Raw genomic sequence first — 22,109 nt, forward strand, 5'->3', positions numbered from 1 at the left:
TAGGATAATTGAACTCTGGCTTTGCTGCTACAGGACCTTCATGCCTGATGCTCAAATTGCCCCAGATCGCATCCGTACCATTGACTTAATATGACGCTGACGTCCCCAGCTGTGCAAATCATGTACGGTATTGAACGCAGCTTCACCTTCAGTTCATTGAGTCATTTCTGAAAATAGAAAAAAATATCAGGGTTGCTTAGTGAAAACATTGATAGGTGGGAGACAGAGGGTGAATATGGTTTGACAATTAAAACATTAAAAGAGAAAAAGAAGAGATATAGAAAAAAAAGATGAAAGCAAATTGCGATGGCGACTGTTTTAAAGCCCCACTCCAATTAACATGGTGTTTTGTGCTGTTTTTAGCATGTTCCTGTGGCAACGTTTTGCAAATGAAGGCAATAAATGAATAAAATAAAGCTTAAAATTGCATTTCGGAGTATTTCTTTATTCATATCGCTTTAAATCAGAAACAGACGAAAAAATGGCTGGCGACTAAATCCACATCCGTCTTTCTTTTCCTCGTCTGAGCTGCCATCTGGCTCAAAACCGTACAGCTGCTTCGCTCCGATATTGCTCTCCAGCTTTGCTGCACCAGTAATGTTAGCTTCGGGCTGAAAGGGGGCGTAAGCTAGCGGGTGAGATGGATGATGGGAAGTCGGGGTAAAGGCTTACTCCGTGCCAACAGTTCCGCCCGGGCAAATTTCTAACAAACTCCTGCCGCTCTGCAGACACTATGTCCCTGAAAACACCAGTTTTTTATTTTGTGGCTAAAATAACAGCATAATCATAATCAAAAGACCACTGCACGCTTTTACAATAGATCGAAAGATGATCGCAGTAGGTCTGCATTGAGGTGCAGTTGAATAAAAGCAGGATCAGAGGAAGACACCCATAATGTTTCCATACAAAGCAGAGAACACACAGATCTCTAGAGAACAAAGTCTGGAGTGAGCTAGATGATGTGAAATGTCGCAGGATGAAGGGAGCAAAGGCAGTCCATTAAATGTTAATGAGGACAGGGTGGAAGGTGATGATGCATTCACAGGAGCAGGAATAAGGAAAACTCATGTTTGTGGGAGGGGAAAAAAAAGAAATCATTGTGTTTTCAGAAACAGGAAGTGCCAGGAGTCAAACAGCCTACAGTGATGAATTTTTAGAAAATCAAAGTTGAAAAGGGCATGTTATATTCAACTCATTCTACCTCCCTGATCACATTAATTCAAATTCTAATTCCCCGAGGGATTGTATATCAGCAAACCAGCAGTCCTCACAAGCACACAGAAGCACACTGAGGCATTTATAGAGCGGAGCATATTTTCAGCCTGCCAGCGCTGTGAGTAAGCATCTCTCACTGCCACTCAACGCAGAGCTGTGCGAACGACACAATGCATGCAGCGGTTCTGAGCAGAGGATCTGGAACAATGCACAAAACCATACACAGACGCAGCAGGTCGTCCGCACACCGCCTCCCTTCCACACAAACTGACACAGCTTTTGACAGAGAGAGAGAGGCAGTTCCGGCTGTGCTGGAGCTCTAGCAGCTTTTTTAAAATGAAGCTCCTGGTCGTTTTCACGTCTTACAAGTAGCAGGTCCCCTTTCTTTTTAGTCAAGTAACTCTTTCCTGACTCCATTGTCAGAATTAGGGGCTTTTAAATGATGGTAAATGGTAAATGGCGTATACTTATATAACGCTTTCTACCTTCTTTTGAAGGCCCAAAGCGCTTTACAGTCACAGTCCCATTCACCCATGCACACACATATTCACACACTGGTGGTGGCTCCGCTGCCGAACACTGGCGCCAACCTCCCACCAGAGGCAAGGTGGGGTTCAGTGTCTTGCCCAAGGACACTTCGACACATGGGCGTGCAAGGCGGGAATCGAACCTGCAATCTTATGATCATGGGTCGACCACCCTACCACTGCACCACGGCCGCCCACACAAATAGTCTCTTTTTATTTATTTTTTATTTTGGATATTTAAATTCATACTCAAAATGTATTTAATAAAGAATAGATTTATTTGATCTAATGTTTTTAATTTCCAAAACACATTTTTGAGTGGTCCACAGTAATAACAATGTACAATACAGCAAATAAATGGCACTTATTTTGTGTTATTGCTATTTTGTTAAAAACAGCAACATACTTTTTGCAAATTATGAAAATGTTTGAAAACATTTTAGACCCGAGGTGGGTGAGTATTCAAAAATTTTATTCAGGTATTGTTACTTTATATTACTCAAATACTCAAAATATTACTCAAGTTAAAGTAGAGATTAGACAGCCGAATGATTACTTGAGGAAGAGTAATAAAGTACTTAGAATAAAATCTACTCAAGTGTGAAACAATGCAATTAAATAAGTTTCAATAAGGCTTGAAATAAGTACATAACTTTTTTTAAATAAAACTTTGGGCAACATTTTCTGCAACAAATAAAAGACAAGAAATTGTTGGAAACCATTCCCTCCTTTTCTTTGCAAAACATTGTCCTTCATTTGTGAACAGTAACATGACTTTCTGGCTTCGTATGATTGGTCACATGGAGTCACGTGTAGTTGTGGTGGAAGTTTCTCCACCACAGGATGGATTTAGATTATTTTGAAATTATATTTCAGTTGAAAGTAACGGTAACCAGCAGCAAGAGGCCCAGTGTACTAAAATGAAAGTCGCTTGTTTTTCTATAGATGTACTCAAGTAAAAATGAAAAAAAAGTATGTTGTATCATGACTACTCTTCACAAGTACAATTTTTTCCAAAAGTTACTTAAGTAAATGTAACACGTTGCTACCCACCTCTGTTAAAGACCCACTCTGTTATAAATTGTGTTTTGAGTCTGCCACATGATTTTGTGGCATTTTTCTGATGATGGAGTCATATATATAGAAAATTGAGTTTAAAATTGCATTTTGGAGTATCTGTCTTTGAATCACTGTGAATCAGGAGCAGATGAAAAAACAGCAGTTTTTTTAAAAACTTTTGGATGTGACATAAAGCTACAACAGCAAGCTTCAAGCTCTCTGCTCTGCTCTATTAATTTTAGGTAATGTTATGTTGGGGTTAAGAGTCAGGAAATTAGCTAGAGAGAGTGTAAACAAAGCGATAATGGGAAGTGTGGGCAGGCTTGTTCCATCCTGCCCACAACTCAGAGGAAAATTTCTGATAAACTTCTGCCGCTCTGCAGAAACTATGCTCTCAAAAACAATCCTTTTCTTTGTTTTGTTGATAATCATAATTCACATATTTGAAATTTACTGAAAGATTATCAGAATGGAATGTAAATGGATGTAAAAAAACACCAACTATGTGTTTTGTGGCAAACATTTCTTTTGTTGTCATTGAGTATATAAGTTAGGTTACTGCAATAAAAATAAAAAGGAAAAAAATAAAAATAAAGATATATTAATATAGTAATAAAGTGAGGCTCTCTATTCAAAGACTAGCTCATAAACGTGTTTATATTTGATATTGACTCTCTTGGTTTCCATCTTCCTCATTTTACTTCCCAGTCACTAGGCCCCAGAAGCTGCAGGACGGCGTCTCTGTGTGATTGAGTGTATGGTGTGTGTCAGTGTGTGGTGGGAGGAAAGCTGCTTGGAGAAACATATAGAGAGAAAAGTCAGTCACACCCGGCTGCAGGTGAAGTACTTACAGTCCATTTATTCTGACAGACCGACAAGGGGGAGAGGGAGCCAAATAACATGCTCTGGTGCCAAACAACACATGTACAGCACACAAAGAAAAACAAAAACATGCATCAAAATGTCCACACACAAAGATTAAATGTGTGAAGTTATGATTCAATGGATGGAAAAAACAAAAAAAAAAACAAAAAAAACTATGACATGCACAGAAAACTATGACATCTAAGAGCAGAAAACGGTTCGATAAAAAAATTATGTCAGCAAACCGTTATAAAATAATATGCAACCATTTAAAAATGTAACAGCGACAAAAAATAAAGCAAAGAACCAAAAAGTCCATAAATAACTAAGTAGATATACTTCCTTGGAGCTTGATGTCCCACTTGTGTGCATGTCAGTTAAAATGACTGACATTCACATCCTTCAGATAAACACATCACTGTAACTGTTTTACAGGCCTCATGGGCTCTAAGTGGTAATAATTCTAGAAAGATTTACCATGAGCCTGTGTGGTTTTTTATGTCAGAGAGGCTTCTGGGTGTCAGGATTAGCAGTGTTTATCCCTATAATTCTGTGTTTTCATTTGTGAAATCTACATTTATGAGACATGTTGCAGTATAACTTTCTCCTAAATAAATCACATTACTTACTTATTCCTTGTAGTCTTTTGTAGTCTTTTGCCCCCTCGTGTTCTTGTTATTGCCAGGGTTTCATACAATAGCGGACAAGTAATAAATTTTGGGTAGACCCTATAATTATTGTTATTCAGTCCAAATAACAACAATATGAATAAACATTTTATTAAGGGATCAAGTTAAACACATGTAATCCGAGTATCTTTTGGTCTTTTGATCTATTTTTAAAGCCCTCCGAGTAGTCTTTTTTTTTTAATGATGATGCTATTTTTAGCCAAAAATATAAAAAGCTGTCATTTTCATGGACATAGTTTCTGCAGAGCTGCAGTCGTTTTTATTAGAAATATTCCTCTGTGTGAATAGGTTAATATCAGTTGGTGTGCCCTGTGAGATAAGTCTCTAATCGTTAAAGTATGAATATACTTAAAACCTGTAAATATTTGTGGGCGTTCCATTTGTTGGTGTGTGTATGTGAGCACCAAGTCATGCGGTTTATTTATGACACTCTTATTTTGTGATTCTATCATCGACTGCCCCCTCCCTCTATATCCCTCATCTTATCCCCTTATGCCCCATCTCTCTTCGTGTTTTCCGTCCGGAAAAGAATGGAATGCATGTAAACATAATTATTATAAATAAAGTTTAACCTCAAATACAAAAGGGTTTAAATAAATAAGCACATTGTTTGTCTGAAGATCCATAAATCCCTGTTGTAACAGTAAAATCTGTCCAACGCAAGAGGCCTTCCGCTCTAATCTGCTTCCTCTGATGTTGGACAGGACAAGTTAGGGCTGTTGGTGCAGATCAAACCCACCCCCCTTCCCCTTCTTGTAACTGAGAGCTCTCTGTTTACACTCTCTCCTGCTAGCTTACAGCCCCTCACAATCCCAACCTAACATTACCAGTGCAACAAAACGGGTGAGAAGTATTGGAGCTCTCTAGCCGTACAGTTTTGAGCCTCTGGCTTCCCGTCCGCTCTTGATTCATATGATTGGAATAAAGAAATACCATTTTCTTTTTATATGTCCTCCATCATGAGAAAAATGTTTCAAGAACGTGTTAAAAACAGGATTTTCATGGGATTGGGTCTTTAACTTTAGAGTCTGTTATTGAGGTTCTGGTGTTTTATGTATGTGATGGTGGGTTGCAATAGCTCAGTGGAATAGCTTAAATAGAAGTAGGTCAGCAAAGCAACCAAAACAGCTCAACTTTTAACCAACACCTTTGGAGAACTTACTTTTCTACTAATTTATGAATTTTCTAACTTCTGTCAAACTGTGCCTCCATTCCAAACTGACAGCATCATCAAAATCTGCTCCCACATTTTGCAACAGCTGCTCTGGCCCTTTTTGCTCTCATTAAACCGATGCGTGCATCAGAGTGATGTAAAGTTGGGCTGGGGTAACGCAACGGGCCCTTTAAATCATTAGCAAAGACTATTAATGAGCCTAGTGCTTATAAGCCCCCCACAGACTGAACAGTGTATGGTGTGGAGGGAATGAGGGCACTAATTCTCCAAAGCGCCCTAATAAATAGAGGATTAACAAAGCCGTCTATTAGCAAAAGCTTTGATAATGCTAAGCTAATGCACTATAGCGAGTGAAATGCTGGCCTGAGTTAACATGACCGCTGTAATGTGGATGATGTCACAGCCGAAATAGAAATCACTTGTAAAAGATAAAAGCATTTATCCTTTGCAAATCTTAAAAGTGCACCCAAAAAAAGGGAGTGACCTTTTTTTCTCACAGCCATGTGCATACATTAGCTAAAATATTAAGGTACCAGTAAAATATGAATCTCTTGGTTCACAAAATGAAAGCGTGGTGACTATGACTAAGCAGTATGCACAGACTTAGTCAAATTTAATCATTTCTTGTTACACTTTAATTAATTCCTCAAAATGTGGACTCGTACAATGGGCAGTGAGATTCAAAGTGTTTTAACTCCTGCTCATTAATCATCTACATCAATGCCCAGGGAAAATGGAGGACTGAAACAAGCCTTCAGCTTTTTCTAAGAAGGAAAGTCATTCATTATAACGTCTTAGCCATTACATGTGAAATAGATTTGTGTTCATATATTTCCAAATTAAATAAATGTCCCTTAACTGCTGGAGTGACAAGTGTAGTCAACTTTCCCTGTAAGGTCTGTTTGAGATAGCCGTCCCAATAGGTCATTAATATAGTTCAGTAGGATTTACTGTAAATGGAAAAAAAGTACACAATGTCAACTGTTGAATTATTTATTTATTTTTTTCTGTAACCCAAATGTCTTAAGGTACCTACTCACCCTCGCGTGTGGCGAGTGTTCAAGAATGCGCTACATGTGTTCTTGAACGTTCTTGAACACTTACCATTTACCAACGCTTATCTGCTTCCTAGTGGTACAGTAGAGGCTTGGTGCAAAATGTAAAAGTGGTGCAAATCTTTCACAGCTCTATTCCGATGTTTGAAAGATTTGGTGTCATACAATTCCGTCTGGGCACAAACTGTTATTATTAGTTTCTTCTTCGTTACCACATTTACAATGATTAGTGCTACTGTGTTTTGAAAGAACACCGCAGAAATGTCACTACCAAATCCAAGTCCTTGACTGGTCATTCAGTTCAGAGTTTTCGCGATGTAGCAGCAAATAAGTTCGACCGCCTGAATTTCTAGTGTGTGGTCAGTAAGCACCCGATATTTTAAATAGAGCCCACGACCAGACTTAAAAAACTTTCGCAGTGATGCATGAACGCCAGAGTTCTGAAAGCAGAAGCCTGAAATTCGGGGTGACGCGCGTTTACATAGACTTTTCATTGAACGCGTGTCTGTGTTTAGGTACCTTTTATTCACTGTATAAGAGAGAACTGGACGGATCACGTGTGACGTCACCCATGGAAAACACCTTACTTTAGCAAACTGAAGCCAATTCAGGCGCCATTTTTCCGCGATATGGATGTTGCCATATTGGAGCCAGACAACAGTGATTGGTCTGAGTTGACATTTCTATGGCAGCTACGGTCAGCAATTAGGAGTATGTTCAAAGACCACAACTCTTCCACGCAAAGTGGGCTCAGGAAAATCTGCCAATCAGACTCTTATGGTGGGGCCAGCGGGCACAGCATGCTTTTACTGAGGCATCTGATTGGTCAGTTTATAACTTGAATAACTTTCGGGGGGAAAAATGAAAACAAATTAGGATTAGCAAGAAGATGTTAAAAAGAGGTTTCACGGCAAAAATAGTATTCTGACAAATATAATGACTAAAAAGTAATAACGTTTTATTTCTCAATAGTAGTCTATGGGATTTTGTCTTCTTGGAGCCAACAGGTACTTCTTAATTGGAAAACTAAAGGGGAGGGATTGCTCTGTCCAGTTCCTTCATATAGTGAGTGGTACCTTTATACAACAGAACTTGTAGAACAAACTTTTTTCAGATGCTGAATTGATTTTATGTAGTATCCATGTTTTTTCTTTTACACTCGTGCAAGCACAGAGAACATTTTTCATTCTGCCTCCCTCAGCACCATAAATCTGTTTTCCAAAGCATTTCTTTCTCGGAAAATGTATTTTCGACTCTTTTTCTTTGTTTAGTTCATATTTGATGACTCCCTGTGGCACCACAGGCTTTGTGTATTTTAAATAGTGTCGTTATTCATTTCCTTTGGGCACCATGTTTGTGTATTTTTCCCATTTTCCTCATTGTATTTAAAATCTTTTGCCTCTTCCACTTTTTATGTGTTTTATCCAGCGTCTCCTTAACAAGATTTTAGTGGACTGAAAAGTGAAAGAAAACTCTTTCACAGTGAAGGACACAGTGAAGAGCAATATGGGGAAACAAAGTGAGGGATGAAATACAGTTTAAGATAGATGAGGGATAAAAAGCAGGGGTATCAATGCAAGGTCAAAAAGTATGCGGTTAAGCAGGTGAAAGCCATAAACTGTGAGAGACAAAGAAAATGAGGAAAATGATGCAACATTGTAGTGATGAAATAAAAGGTAAGCAACAGGGGAAAAAAATAGTCTATGTTTGAGTTACCATTCAAATAAACAACAGGAGAAAGTAACAGTGAGTTAAAGACCCACGCCAATGAAAAATAACATGGTATTGTGATTGCAAATTTCCATTTCTGAGCATTTCTTTATTCAAATTCTTGTGAATCAGGAGTAAACAGAAAAAAAGGATGCTGGAAAAAGCTTGTAGCAGCGATGTAGGGGCTACAGATTGATGATTGGAAGAGGAAACTTGCTTACTACACGCCAGTTATTCCGCCCAGAATTCATAGATGCATTTCTAACCAACTTCTGCCACTCTGCAGAAACTATGTTGACAACACAGATTTCTCGATTTTGGCTAAAAACGGTATAATCATCATTACAAGACTACTGGGAACAATGGGAATGCTTTCAGTGTAAATCAGAGTGGGACTTTAAAGACTAGTAGGTTGAGAAGAACATAAACCTGAAAAAAGGTGATTACAAACCAGGGTGACTCCTGATTTAGGATAGCATATAGGGTTCTGTCAGATGAAAGTCACAGAAAGACTGTGGCTTTCAAATAATAAGGACTTAATGATAAACACCCAGAGAGGCTTTTTGGACACAGAAACAAATGTAGGTGGAATTATATGTGAGAAAAGGACATAAAGAAGCTTTGATACCATGGTAGTTTCAACAGTGAACAAGAAATGCATGCAAATTTGAGACTAAATGCATTCAGTGGACAAAAATAAGAATAAAAAGTGACCCCAAGATTGAATTTTCTTATTTATCGACTGCATTATTTCATAGTTCCTTTTTTATCCACAGGGTCTATCCTTTTAATCATATGAAAATATCTAGTTGACACTTGTTCCCTCATTAAACTATGTCCATGCTGAAACATTTGTAAATTAATAATGAGCAAAAATGTGTTTGCATATATTTTTTCTTTGGTTTCATAGGGAGGAAATAAATTTCTTCACTGGTGTTGTTTCTCTGGTCATGTATGTTTCCTTCCCTGTGCATTGGTGTTTAACTTAGAACGGATACCGTGAGACTGTAACCGCTTTGGGCCTCAAAATAAATATGCAGTACATGTAAGAAGATGAAACTGCCTGCCAAATCTTTCCCTCCCACTCAGTAAGTGCTGCAGTGTGGTGACCTGTAGAATAAGAATATCTTCGTCTGGGTGTAAATTTGACCACAAATAATTGCTGGGTGTCAAACCCATTGTTTTGTCAGAATCAAAGGTATGGTGTAAAATAACCTCTTTCCTTCATTGTCTTTGTTTCTCCTTTCCACGCAGCCTGTGAACTGATGAATCGCGGTATCCTGGCTCTGGTCAGCTCGATTGGGTGTATGTCGGCAGGCAGCCTTCAAACCCTGGCTGACGCCATGCACATTCCTCATCTCTTCATCCAGCGTTCCACGGCGGGAACGCCTCGTTCTACCTGTCCACCAACCAGTCGCACGCCCGGAGCAGACGACTACACCCTCATGGTTCGTCCCCCGGTGTATCTCAATGAGGTCATCATGCAGGTGGTGTCTGAATACAGCTGGCAGAAGTTTGTCCTCTTCTACGATTCTGACTTTGGTAAGGAATTTGTGTTCTGTTTGTTCATTGCGTTCAAGGTGTCATCTGTAAGACAGTGGTCGTTTTTAAAGTCAATAAGTAGCAAATAAGATTCAGCTTTTATTCTCATATTTCCTTTTAAATATCTAAGAAATTTACTTTTGGAGAACCCAGCCTCGGATGTGAACTGAATTAAACATATCAGATGATTGAACATCAAACCAAAAAAAAAAGGAACTGAAAAGCACTGAGCGGTTTAGTCCGGTATTTTGAGCGGTCCCTTTTTAAAAGCCGAACAAACTGTCCCATTTTTGGGCCCCTGCTGGTTGTGGGTCCATAGAAAAATGGAACGGATTGGTTAGGGTGGAGCTACTATTGTAATCCACTGATCGACCGAAGTTCATGACGACAAAAGAAAACTGCTGGATTCCCTTTTTGCCGCCCACAATCGTCTCTCAATCAACATTAAATGCTTTGCATGTACCAAGAGCCAAGTGGAAAAAATGAGCTCCTGGATGACCTCCTATGTTGTTGTTAGCTTCACCCCGCATGGGCCATGACGGTCCTACTTTGAGTTAAAAACACTCACCTGAATTGCCTGGACCATTCTAAACTGGTCTGGACCGGACCATACTGTAGCGCCGAGTGGAAACGAGGCTTAAATTAATGGTTTGTGGTAACAGGGAGAATTAGCCAGCAAGACAACCCTAATTTACAATTAACTAGACTAAATTAACCCAAAAATCCTGTGAAAATGTGGGAATTTGTATAATCAAACCAATACAGGTGCAAATAATAAAGCAAAAATCAGAATTCTTTTCTGCACATGCCACAAACATTTTGCCCTGGTTTCAAAGAGCTGTGTGTAAAAGGTCACATTTGGAGACACACCAAAGCCTCTGGTGGGAATTCATTAACACTCTAATGAGAATGGCATTTTTTTTTGGTGTTTTTATTATGTTCTTGTGGCATTTTACTCATTATGGAGGACACAGTTTCAGAAAGTTAAGCGTAAAATTGCATTTCTGAGTATTTCTTTATTCAAACCGTTGTGAAATGGGAACAGTAGACAAAAATGCCGTTTGATGCCGAAAGTATGCTGGGTGGCCCATAAGCTTCCTGCTCTGAACTGTTAGCAACGGGAAGGGAAGGGGGGAAGGGGGGTATCAACTCAGAGTAGAGGTAAGATCGGGCCTAAAAAATCCAGCCCGACCCGACACAGGCCCGCGGGCATTAAAGCCGAACCGGGCCCGAACCCGACCAATTAACTTGACTTGCAGGCCCGAGCCCGAAGCAAACCCGAAATTTCAATTTATCCCATAGTATTTTTGGCAGAAATAAACGCCAGATTTCTTAAAGTTAAAATAATCTACATATTTTTATGATCATGATAAATGCATTTGCACAACGAAATAACGCTGAAACACAGAATAAAAGGCCAGACAAAGAGAGTTAAAGAGAGATCTTGATGCACACTCGCTTAATTACGCGGAGAAATACTGCAGCCGCTGCGGTGCGTGTTTGCCTTTTCAGTTCCCCTGTCTTAAGTTTATCCTTGACTTCTTGCCGCTCCATATCGGGGATACCTAAACAAAATAGATGCGGACTTGCTGAGGGAAGATTACATTCACAACACACAACACGTGCGCAGAGCTGCGGGGGGCCGGCGCCCCCCTCTTTCTGCCAGTTGCTAGACCACAGTATATGTCAATCAATGGTGGGTTGGTGACTGGTGGGATAGAGGGGGCGGGGTCTACCTGTGTGTGTGTGCGTTCGGTGAACGTTCTCCCTCTGAGTAGGAAGAAGCTCGCTGTGCCTTTCGGTTCGTGCTGTAACTGTTCTGACATACATACCCGTATTTCGGGTCGGGTCGGGTTCTGACTCGGGTTTGGGCTTAAGATCTTACCTTTAACTCAGAGGCACATTTCTAATGAACAAATTTTGCTTTTTTTCCTTGATAATCAAAAAACAGAGAGAGTAAATCAAAACCAATATTATCAATTTCATTTTTCACTTAGGAAGATCTCTTAAACATAGCCTGTTTTCACCTGTGAAGATTGCTTTCAATGTTACCTGACCAAATTGTTAAAGGTTTTTCTGTATTGAATGAAATCCCAAAGCTACGGAAAGTATGAAGAGGAAAAACTAATGTTATTTTTTATTCCATTGTATTGCCTCTTAGGGCTAAATATGTAAGTAGATGGGGGTTTACATAGCATCTCTATACATCTACCAAGTCACAGTGATGCAACATGCATCTTTATTCTGGTGACAAATCCTTTAGCCTGCTCCTGTGTGTGTGTTTTCTCATTTATCCTCCTCCTTCTCTCTCAACCTCTTTACAGTCCATTAACTCTAACATTTTGCCAGAAAAATAATGTCCTTTTCAGAACGTGTCTGCAGTGCCAGTCTATAACTTACCTTGAAAAAGATAACCTAACTAGCAGGTATGTCTAGGTGTTTGATTCATATGTAGTATACAGTTTTTGCTCTCTCAGTTCAGCCTTGAAGTGATGATGAAGTCTGATCGCTTTAGCAGATATTAGGTTGCTTTTTCAAAAAAGATCTTATAAAACACATTACTGTGTTGATATACTCACAGGATTAAACGTCTGTCTCTATCTTCTTATTGCTAACAGACTTGCTCTCTGCTTATTCTCTCTTTTTCATCCATCGTATTGTTTTATTTCAAAAATGCACATGTAATGTTTTGTTCCTTTACTTAGTTCAGCCCAGTTAATTGAACTTAGTTCAATTAATCAGTAGCCGCAGTTACATGTGCAAAATATCTTGATCGGATCAAAGATCGGATTAGAATTCAACCGTGTACATGGGCCCAGAAAAACGTTTCCAGATTATAACCACACTTTCGGTCGGAATAAATCATTCGCACATGCACAGTTCTCTCTAAAATACCGGTATAGGAAATGAGTCACGCTGTAAATAAGCTAAATCTTCATTTTCTAAATGTGCTTTTATTATTGTTATGGTTATTATGAAGCGCCTGTTCACTCATCATTTTATTTATTTTATTTTTAATCCGTGGGGTCAGTGCTTTTTTCGTGCCGGAACGGAGCTGGAAGAAGGATTAAAAGAAAGCTAACTCGCGCTAACAACAACATTAGCCTGGATGAACATAAAATCGATGCTGGAAATGCTGCAATCTGCATCTCGGCTGCACGTAAACATGTGGGAATAACATCAGCCTTTATTTTGTCGGGACACGACTGGAAAGACATTTCCATTTTGATTGTTTAAACGGTTTCTAAGGACTGAGCGACAATCCTGCTCCGAAACGCTCACACCCCGCCCCAAAGCCGCTGTGTGAGCTGGCGGCCCGAGCCCTGCTTGAGCAGCTTGCTGACCCAGAGCAGTGGGACGGATCACAGTCCAAAGTCTCCCAAAAGATAACAAAACAAAAAAAGGCACACGTAACAAAGGATCCTCCCTTCCCCTTACACACAAAGTTATAAGTTTGGCTGCTCCACTCAGAGACACGGTTTGCTCGGTCCACCGGCACCCGAGCCTGGACCACGCAGGGTCCAGACGAAGTCTGTGAAGTAGGCTGCACTGACAGATTTCAATTTTTTTTGCTGCTGTTAAGAACGGTAGGCCCTGCAATCATTGCCTTTGAGTAATGATGTGACATTTGTTCGGACGTTTCCATGCATTCTTCGAGCAAATATACCAACAATCTCTAAAGCTTACTTTAGGACAGAGGAGACAGAAGAAAACTGTGTGTAAGTTTACAATCTAACTTTTAAAAGTCTGCATGTCCAAAGTCCAGCCCATGAGCCAAATGGGCCAAATGACGCCCGGGTTCAGGCTCTTGTCATACCCACCACTCTCTTTTTTTTCCTGTCCAACAGCTGATAGGGGGTTATAAATCTTCAGACACACAAGGTGTATATTTGTATAAACCCCTTGTGTATTTGGGGCTAGGCTTTATATATATTAAATATATGTGTTTACCCTTTGTTTTTGTTAGATTGAATGGCAGCTGCAAATTTGATATCATGGACCCATATTGGCGTCCCTGTTTGCTTTCAGATGACATGCAGTATTCAATACCCCTTGTGCTATCCAAGGCACTTTAACGTTGTGAGTGGGGTCATGTGGACCCCACAAGACAATGCGCTAAACTTGTGATCTTCACTGGTGTCTATTAATTACATGAAATCCTTTTCAACCTTTATCCACCTTTGTCATGGTAGGGATAACAGGTCAATGTAAGGCATTGGCATGCATTTTGACCCCACAAGATGGCACAAGGGTTAAATAGATAAGCTGTTTTAATGTTTTAAGAGATTTAAGTTCAGCCTGAAGAAAGGATTGCATATTGGTCTTTCTTTTGACGAGCATTGTCCCACTGCTTTGGCTATGAAGAAGTCCTGTTTACCAACCAAAACCAGATGCCAAAAACAAGAGGCTGGTCGAGTTGAGTCATGGCATGTCATGGGAAAAACAGTTCTTTAGTCATTCAGGTGAGACCACTGTTGGGGCAGTGATCCTAATGGGTAAAGCTTCCATGCTCTTTCCATTTTACTTTGCACTCAAATGTCTGATGTCAGTGAAGGTGTTTTGCCGTCTAATGGAAAACACTCAAAGGAACAAGTACACACCTAAAAGCTTCAGTTCATTCAAGGCAGTATGAGAGTTTTCAGCCTATGGTTATTTTCATCTTGATTTACTCCTTATAGCTGCAGTGAAAGCCCCATTTCACTCATTGCAGTCAATTAACACAATTAATGTGTTGTATGCATTGATCTCTAATGTGGCCTCTGCAATGAAATTGTTTTGCAATGCTTTCTTCAGGCTCAACTTCAATCTTTCAAGACATTAAAGCATTTTATCTGTGTATTGAATACTGCATGTCATCTAAAAGCAAGCAGGGAGTTCAACCAAGCAGCTTATACTGGATGAATATAGAGTAGTGGCTAATGCGGCCCCTCTGGAAATGCTGCTCTATTCACAACTCTGGGTAATAATTGACATGATATAATCAGCCCCCAACAACCCTAACAAAAGAATTTCATCCAAATGGTATTTGTGAAAAACATGAACAGACTTGTGAACCAGGTGATATTAGTTTAGATATATAGTCTGTTTTAAAGCCTAGTGTCTTTGTCCAAAAATTAAAAATAGCAATAAATATGCACTCACCGGCCACTTTATTAAGGCCGCTATCCAGTACGGGTTGGACCCCCTTTTGCTTTCAGAACCTAATCCTTTGTGATGTAGATTCAACAAGGTACTGGGCACATTCCTCAGAGAGTTTGGTCCATACTGACATGACAGCATCATGTAGTTGCTGCAGATTTGTCAGCTGTACATCCATGATACCAGTCTGTTGTTCCCCCACATCCAAAACACGCTCTATTGAGTTGAGAGCTGGTGACTGTGGAGGCCATTTAAGGACAGTGAATTTATTGTCATGTTCAAGAAACCAGTGTGATATGATTCGAGCTATTTGACATGGCGCCTTATCCAGCTGGAAGTGCCCATCTGTGGTCGTAAAGGAATGGACATGATCAGCAGCAATACTCAGATAGGCTGTGGTGTTGTAACCATGGTCAGTTGGTATTAAGGGGTCCAAAGTGTGCCAAGGAAATATTCCACACCACTACCACAAGCCTGAACCGTTGATACACGGCAGGATGGATCCATGCTTTCATGTTGTTGACACCAAATTCTGACCATTTGAATGTTGCAGCAGAAATAAAGACTTAGCAGACCAGACAACGTTTTTTCCAATCTTCAATTGTCCAGTTTTGAGCCTCTGAGATTTGTAGACTCAGTTTCCTGTTCTTAGCTGACAAGAGTTACACCTGGTGTGGTCTACTTCAAGGTTGTGCGTTCAGAGATGCTCTCCAGCAGACCTCAGTTGTAACGAGTGGTTATTTGAGTTCCTGTTGTCTTTCCATCAGCTGGAACATTCCTGCCATTCTCCTCTGACTTCTGGCATCAACAAGGCATTTGTACCGACAGAACTGCTGCTCACTGGATAGTTTCTCTTTTTCAGACCATTCTCCGTAAACCCTAGATATGGTTCTGGATGAAAATTCCAGTAGATCAGCGATTTCTGAAATACTCAGACGAGCCTGTCTGGCCCCAACAACCTTGCCACATTCAAAGTCACTTCAATCCCTTTACTTCCCCATTCTGATGCTCAGTCTGAACTGAAGCAGACCGTCTTGATCATGTCTTCATGCCTAAAGGCATGTCTGATTAGAATTCTGCATTAACCAGCAGCTGGACAGTGGTGTATATCAGCCTAACCCACCTGGCCTTATGCAATTAAAAAAATGAACCCCATCGAAGCCTGCCAATAATATGCAGTTACATGGCTTTGAATGTATTCACAAATTCCAAACTTGTAACCACTTTTAATGAAATATTCCCTTCAGCGGTAAAGTCAAGTACCACTGTAATAGCGGCTCTATCATCTTAAAGCTTAAACCCACTCTACCACATTTAAAAGCCACATGGAAATTTCCCCAAAAATATGCATGTCTTTAATATGCATGTCTGCTCCTAACACTATTATTTTACTCTTGGCCTTAAATTTAACTTACAACAACTGAAAGTAGAAAAATCTGGATGTTTTCTAAATCGTATTTGTCCCTACCTACCATCATGTAGTTATGATGTTACAACATGGAAGCACACACACATATGTGCATGTATGTATGGACACACATATTAATACCCCAGTTAAGTCTCTCTATCCGCTTTGTGCCCTGAGACCTGTGATCCACCAGTCGGGTCCTGAGGGTTTTTGCTAGAGAAGTTCTCTCAGCCTCAGAAGGCCCTTTAAAGATATCACCATTGTTCCCCAATGACCTCACCCCATGTTCAAGGGGAAAAAGGGGAGACACGGGTGCCAGCGACAGAGAAAAAGACAGGCTTGTCCATTAAAGATGATAGCAATGTTCTCTAAAGGCCCTGCCTCTTTACAAGTGGAGGTCTTTGAAGAGCAGACAGTCAAGTGTGTCCTCTCAAATGAAGCTACAGCGCAACTGTCCTGATCCTTATTTTCAGCTCTACTGGTGCGTCCCGGACACTGAGAACACGTTTTTATTTTCTATTTTCTTTTGCTACATCTCATCTGTTCCTTCCCCCTTACAATTCATCTCCTCAGGGTAGATCTTTTTTTTCCCCCCAAACTTGAGATTTACTATATATTTACAAATGCCGTCACTTATAAAATCACCTTTACAATGAAGTCTGGTTTTTGTTTTTAATGCGAAAGGCTCTGGCTTTCTAAGGGGATGAAGTTATCGATCTCAAAAGCAATAAAAACTCCTTTAATACAGTGTAGTAAGCTCTCGAGATTGTCTGCATAGTCCAACTGAGACTCATGTGCAACACCTGCATGCTGTGTGCATGTTATTTTCTGATTTGTTCTAGTAAATACCTCAGGACAGGTTCATACATTAAATACAAAATCAATATAGTCAATGGAACCACCTTGTGAGGGAGCAGCTGCTGTTTGTCACAATCATGGGTGTACATGTAGAAGTACTGACAAGTTGTAATACCTGTTGTATGCATTTACTTTTCTAGATAGCTTTTTTGTGAAATTATCCATGTAAAAAAACATACATATTCCCCCTTTTAATAGATTGCTACAGGTATTTTACTATAACTAAAGAGACCAAATGAAGATGTGATGAGGCTTCATGTGAAAATAATTACATAACTGATGAGAAAAACTGTGAAAAAAGGGGAAAATATATAAAAACATGCATTTTAATACAAGAAAATGTTAAAAATAAAACTTCCCAAATAAATTATATAGAAAAAAAGACATGAAATAAATACAATCAGGAAATATTTGAATGTCTTTGATTTAACCTTTATCTTTGTTTTTGGGTCAAATTGACCCAGTTTCACAACGCAATATAAGGGTTAAAATGTTATTTGGTTCAATGGGGACTTTTGTTGTTGCTACAAAAGAATAATATAGAAAAATTTACTTTACAGTCTTTTAACTTAAAGCTGCAAAGACAAAAAAAAATTAATTATTTAAGTTCCATTAAAATCCTCTTTTGATCTATTGTAAAAGCGTTTACAATGGTCATAATTATTTCTCTGGCAGCTTTAGCCAAAATCAAAAAACCTGTGTGGTTTTCTAGGACATATATTCTGCAGAGTGGCAAATTAGAAATTGCTTTCAGAGTTGTGGGCAGGACTTGTCCATTGTATTTTCTCCTAAACGTACGTAACCATGCATCTGTTTTTCAAATGGTATTTTTTCATCTACTTCTTAATGACAATTTGAACAAAAAAAAATGTTCTAAAATACAATTTTAAGCTTAATATCTTATTTATGCCCTTCATCATTAAAAAAATACAACAAAAACATGTTAAAAAAAACAGAATATTCATGGAATGGGTGTTTAATAAAAACGTCAAAAACATAAAAATTAATAACTAAATAAGGGATAGAAGACTAGAGACTAAAAATCAACCTAACTTTAATCCTAAATACTTTTTGGAGATAAAATAAGGTACCAAATGATGGATGTGAAATGTATGCAGCCAGAAAACTCAGAATTAAGAGAACTCAGGAGATTAAAATAGGTAAAAGAAAGAGGGAAGAAGTGCTGAGAGTTGGAAGACGATGTCAAAGGCTGATCTATTGATGCAAACAGGTACACTCATAAATCAAAAAAAGGGCATCAAACTTACAAGGAGTTCATGCTGTATTTTGAATGGTTTTTACTCTAGAGGAGGAGATTTCTGAACATAAAGGGAATTTAAAAAATCATACTCATTTTATTCGGCAGGCAGTGGAGACGAGAGTTTCACGGAACAGAGATGAAAAGGCATTTCAAAGTAGGCCGGAGGTAAAAAAAATAAAAAAAATAAAAAGTCCTGGAAAAATCATCAACACAAAGACAAATATTGCCTGTGGATAAGCATCTCATCAACATCCTCCTCCTGCTTTCTTCTCTCTACCGAAGAGTATTATTGTCTAAACTTCAACGGAATATCCAATGAAACAAAACAACAAAATCTGTGTCAAAGTTTAAAGACAACATCCGACTGCAACAAATACAACATCTTCCATTAAATTTCAAGAAAGACCATTAGGGCCTTTTTGTTTTGACGGTCCGTTTATGAATGCATGGTGGTCAATTTATAGTTGACTGACTTTAATAATTACTACAATACAAAGGAAGAAAATACACACGGTAATGTTCTGCTAAAACAAATCAATATTTATGAAGTGCAGATTTGTATATGTTTAAGCATCAGTGTGGATCCCAAATAGTCTTCATGGATTTGTGAGGTAAAAGTAGGAAATTAAACTACAAAGGAGCACATTTAGGTAGTAGGTATTGACACTTCTGACTAAAGAAGAAAAACAATTGTTGTTTTTAAATTAGACAACTCAGCATCCCAACCGTTGACTGTATATGAGAAATGGAAGTACCAACATGCTCAAATCCTATAGACTTTTATTGAGAAATAACTAGCTATTAATCTGTCATATTTGTCAGAATAACCATTCTTGCTGCGATGCCTGTTTTTTCTAACATGTTCTTGCTAATCCTAGGTTTTGTTCTTGATTTATTTTTTTTATTTTTTTGTGGTGCAAGTTATTCAAGTTATAAACTGACCAATCAGGTGGCTCAATAAATGTATGTGGTCTCCCAAGCCCAGTTTCAGTGGAAGGAGTGCGGCCTTCCAACAAGCTTGCTCCTGATTTGCGAGTGGTTGCCATGGAAATGTTGACTCAGACCAATGGTTGCCTATAAACGATTTCTGGTTCCAACATGATGGCGTCCATATTAAATAAAAAAATGGCAACTGAATTGACTTCATAATTGACTTCATGATTGGAGCTGGAAGTAAAGCATTTAGTTTTTATGGATAATCAACAGTTCCAAAAAGCATGAACCTGCAATAGTTCCTCTCCACAGTGGTTTTGCTTTATCCTAATGGGGGAATTTGAATGAATAATTATAATAACTTTATTTGTAAAGCACCTTTCGAGATGAAAATTACAAAGTGCTTCATAGTTATACATGATAAAACAGTAAAACATGGTAAAACACAAATATTATTGAGTGTTTCACTAATGAATTAAGAATATAAGAAAATATTCAAGCTTGAATATTTTATTGATTCATATATTTTGTTGCATGTTATGCTACAAAAACCTATATACAGATAAAGTATTCCCATTGAATTAAAATAAAATAAAAAACATACATTGTCTGTGGTATTTGGCAAGTTGCACTTCTCCTTACAGTTTCTTTAAAAAGAAAGAAAATACATCATATCAGGATCTGTTGTGATGGCAAAAAAAACACTTTCTGAAAATTCAATAAGAGATCAAGTATCTAGTCCATTTTCAGGGAAAGTATCAATCACTTACAAGGCCTGGAGCATGGTGGACTTAGAGGAGCCGCTCTGATGAGTGAATGGTAAAACTTCCCTCTAACATAACAATAGCTATGAAGGAAGGTTTTATTCCCTCAATAGGAAGATCAAGTGCATTACAGGAAAAGGAAGGTGAAAACTAAGTTCAGAGTCAGGTGCCAACTTTTTAAGTCCTGTTTCTCTGGATTACTTGAAGATGTAGGAAATTTGCAAGTCAGAGGGAGGTAAAAGTGGGGAGACCATAGAGATTTTGACAGTCAGCCAGGGAGCTGCACAGGCTGAATCTCATTTGAAGAAAATTTGAAATATTTTTTTCTCTCCCCTGACTCTCATGGGAACTCATGTATATGTGTTAACACCCTTTTTCTCACTGTTGGTCCATTTCATTTCTGCCTTGTATGATGTCAAAATGAATGTTGTCTCCCACTTTCACATATTCCTTTCACCAGGACAATTTTTTATTGTAGCATCAGAAGGCTACACGTGGGAATGATGTGTTTGAACAAGGTGGACAAAGCTATTTGTTGCAAATAAAATAGCATTTCTGAAGGAAAGTCTGCGCAGACAAGGTAGCCTATCGTATTTTCTGACTTGGAAGCGGCTAGTATGTTGAGGTGTCAGACTGTTTTTTATTACATGTCATTAGCAAGGTTGGTAGCACAGTCACAATAATGTTTGTTTTAACAGTATCAGTCTATTTTCTTACGTATCACCAACAAGCTAGTGTATTATTCTGAATTTGCAAATGTGTAGCGGCGTCTGAATGTGTTTTTATGTGTTACTGGCAAGGTTGGGAGTCAGCATAGACACAGTAATGTCTGTTTGAGCAGTATTAGTCTGTTTTCTTACGTATCGCTAACATGTTGGGTGTCATTGTAAATATGCTAACGCAGCAAATGTGTAGCGGTGTCTGGTTGTTTTCTCTTTTGTGTGTTACTAACAAGGTTGGGTTTTAGCATAGTCACAATGACGTTCGCCTTAGCGCTAGCAGTCGAAACTAAAGAATGTCACAAACAACTTTGGGTGTTAACAGGTATTGTGAATATGCTAATGTAGATAACGCTTCTAACGTGGATAACGTAAAGCGTGTTACAAGCAAGTTTACTGTAAACATTGCTAATAAAGTCTGACTGACGAACTTATCCTATTTTTAATGTGCCTATTTTTAATGTGCCTTATAGTTGCCTTCTCCTTATTTATGACATAACTTTGACAATAGACCATTTATTGAATCCAGTGTGCTCCAAAGTGCGGAAAATGTTTTTTTTTTGGTTTCTTGTGTTTTGAGATTTGTGTTTTTTTTTTTCTTTTTTTGGGGTGAACCGAATGAGCAGGTATATTTTTTTAGTAAAATTATAATCTCGTATCTTGTCAAGAGGTTCTTCAACTCCTTTAAATGAAACCCTTTTTTCTTGTTTATATTAAAACTATATTTCTTTGTCAATGTAATCATTTAAATTATAAATTTTACTGTTTAACATTGAAAGGCCAAAAAAAAGAAAATCAAAAATATAAAACTGCAGGCAAAACTACAAATTAAAATGCAAAGAATCTTTCAGTTACTAAAGCTAAAATACAAACTTTAAAATGTTGAAATTTACTTTTTAAATATTTTATTTTTGTTTTGATTTATTTATATTTTGCTTAATGAAAGTATCTATGGTTTTACTGTTGTTTTAGAATGCTGTAAGGAAAACCTTGTTTACTCCACTCTATTATTGACTAGTAAACTTTTTAAAGGTTTGACACAGTGCCTAAACTTGAGGTGCCTCTTGGGTCCAAAAGTTTCCCAAAACTTGCAGAGAGAGAAGAGTTGGAGGACAGAGGATGTCACCAGTAACACAGTCATTCCAGTTAGATGAAGAGGTGTGGGGCTGGAAATGCACTACATGTCTTTCCA

At 38.5% G+C, this 22,109-nt stretch overlaps 1 protein-coding gene across 6 annotated transcripts in view; it reads left to right on the forward strand.

The window, feature by feature from the left end:
- The window catches only part of grid2 (glutamate receptor, ionotropic, delta 2), a 591,201-nt gene that overhangs the window by 336,269 nt on the left and 232,823 nt on the right, over positions 1-22,109 (forward strand). For all 6 annotated transcript variants that reach the window (XR_002873852.2, XR_013658170.1, XM_078953108.1 and 3 more), the window contains one exon: positions 9,548-9,835. Coding sequence is in view for 4 of the 6 variants with exons in the window: in XM_078953108.1 (XP_078809234.1) it covers positions 9,548-9,835 (288 nt within the window). In the remaining 2 variants the exon portion in view is untranslated. The remainder of the gene's footprint in view (positions 1-9,547; positions 9,836-22,109) is intronic.

This window comes from Oryzias latipes, chromosome 9 (assembly GCF_053564925.1).
Source record: "Oryzias latipes strain Hd-rR chromosome 9, Olatipes_Hd-rR_3.1".
In the NCBI taxonomy this organism is placed as follows: domain Eukaryota; kingdom Metazoa; phylum Chordata; class Actinopteri; order Beloniformes; family Adrianichthyidae; genus Oryzias; species Oryzias latipes.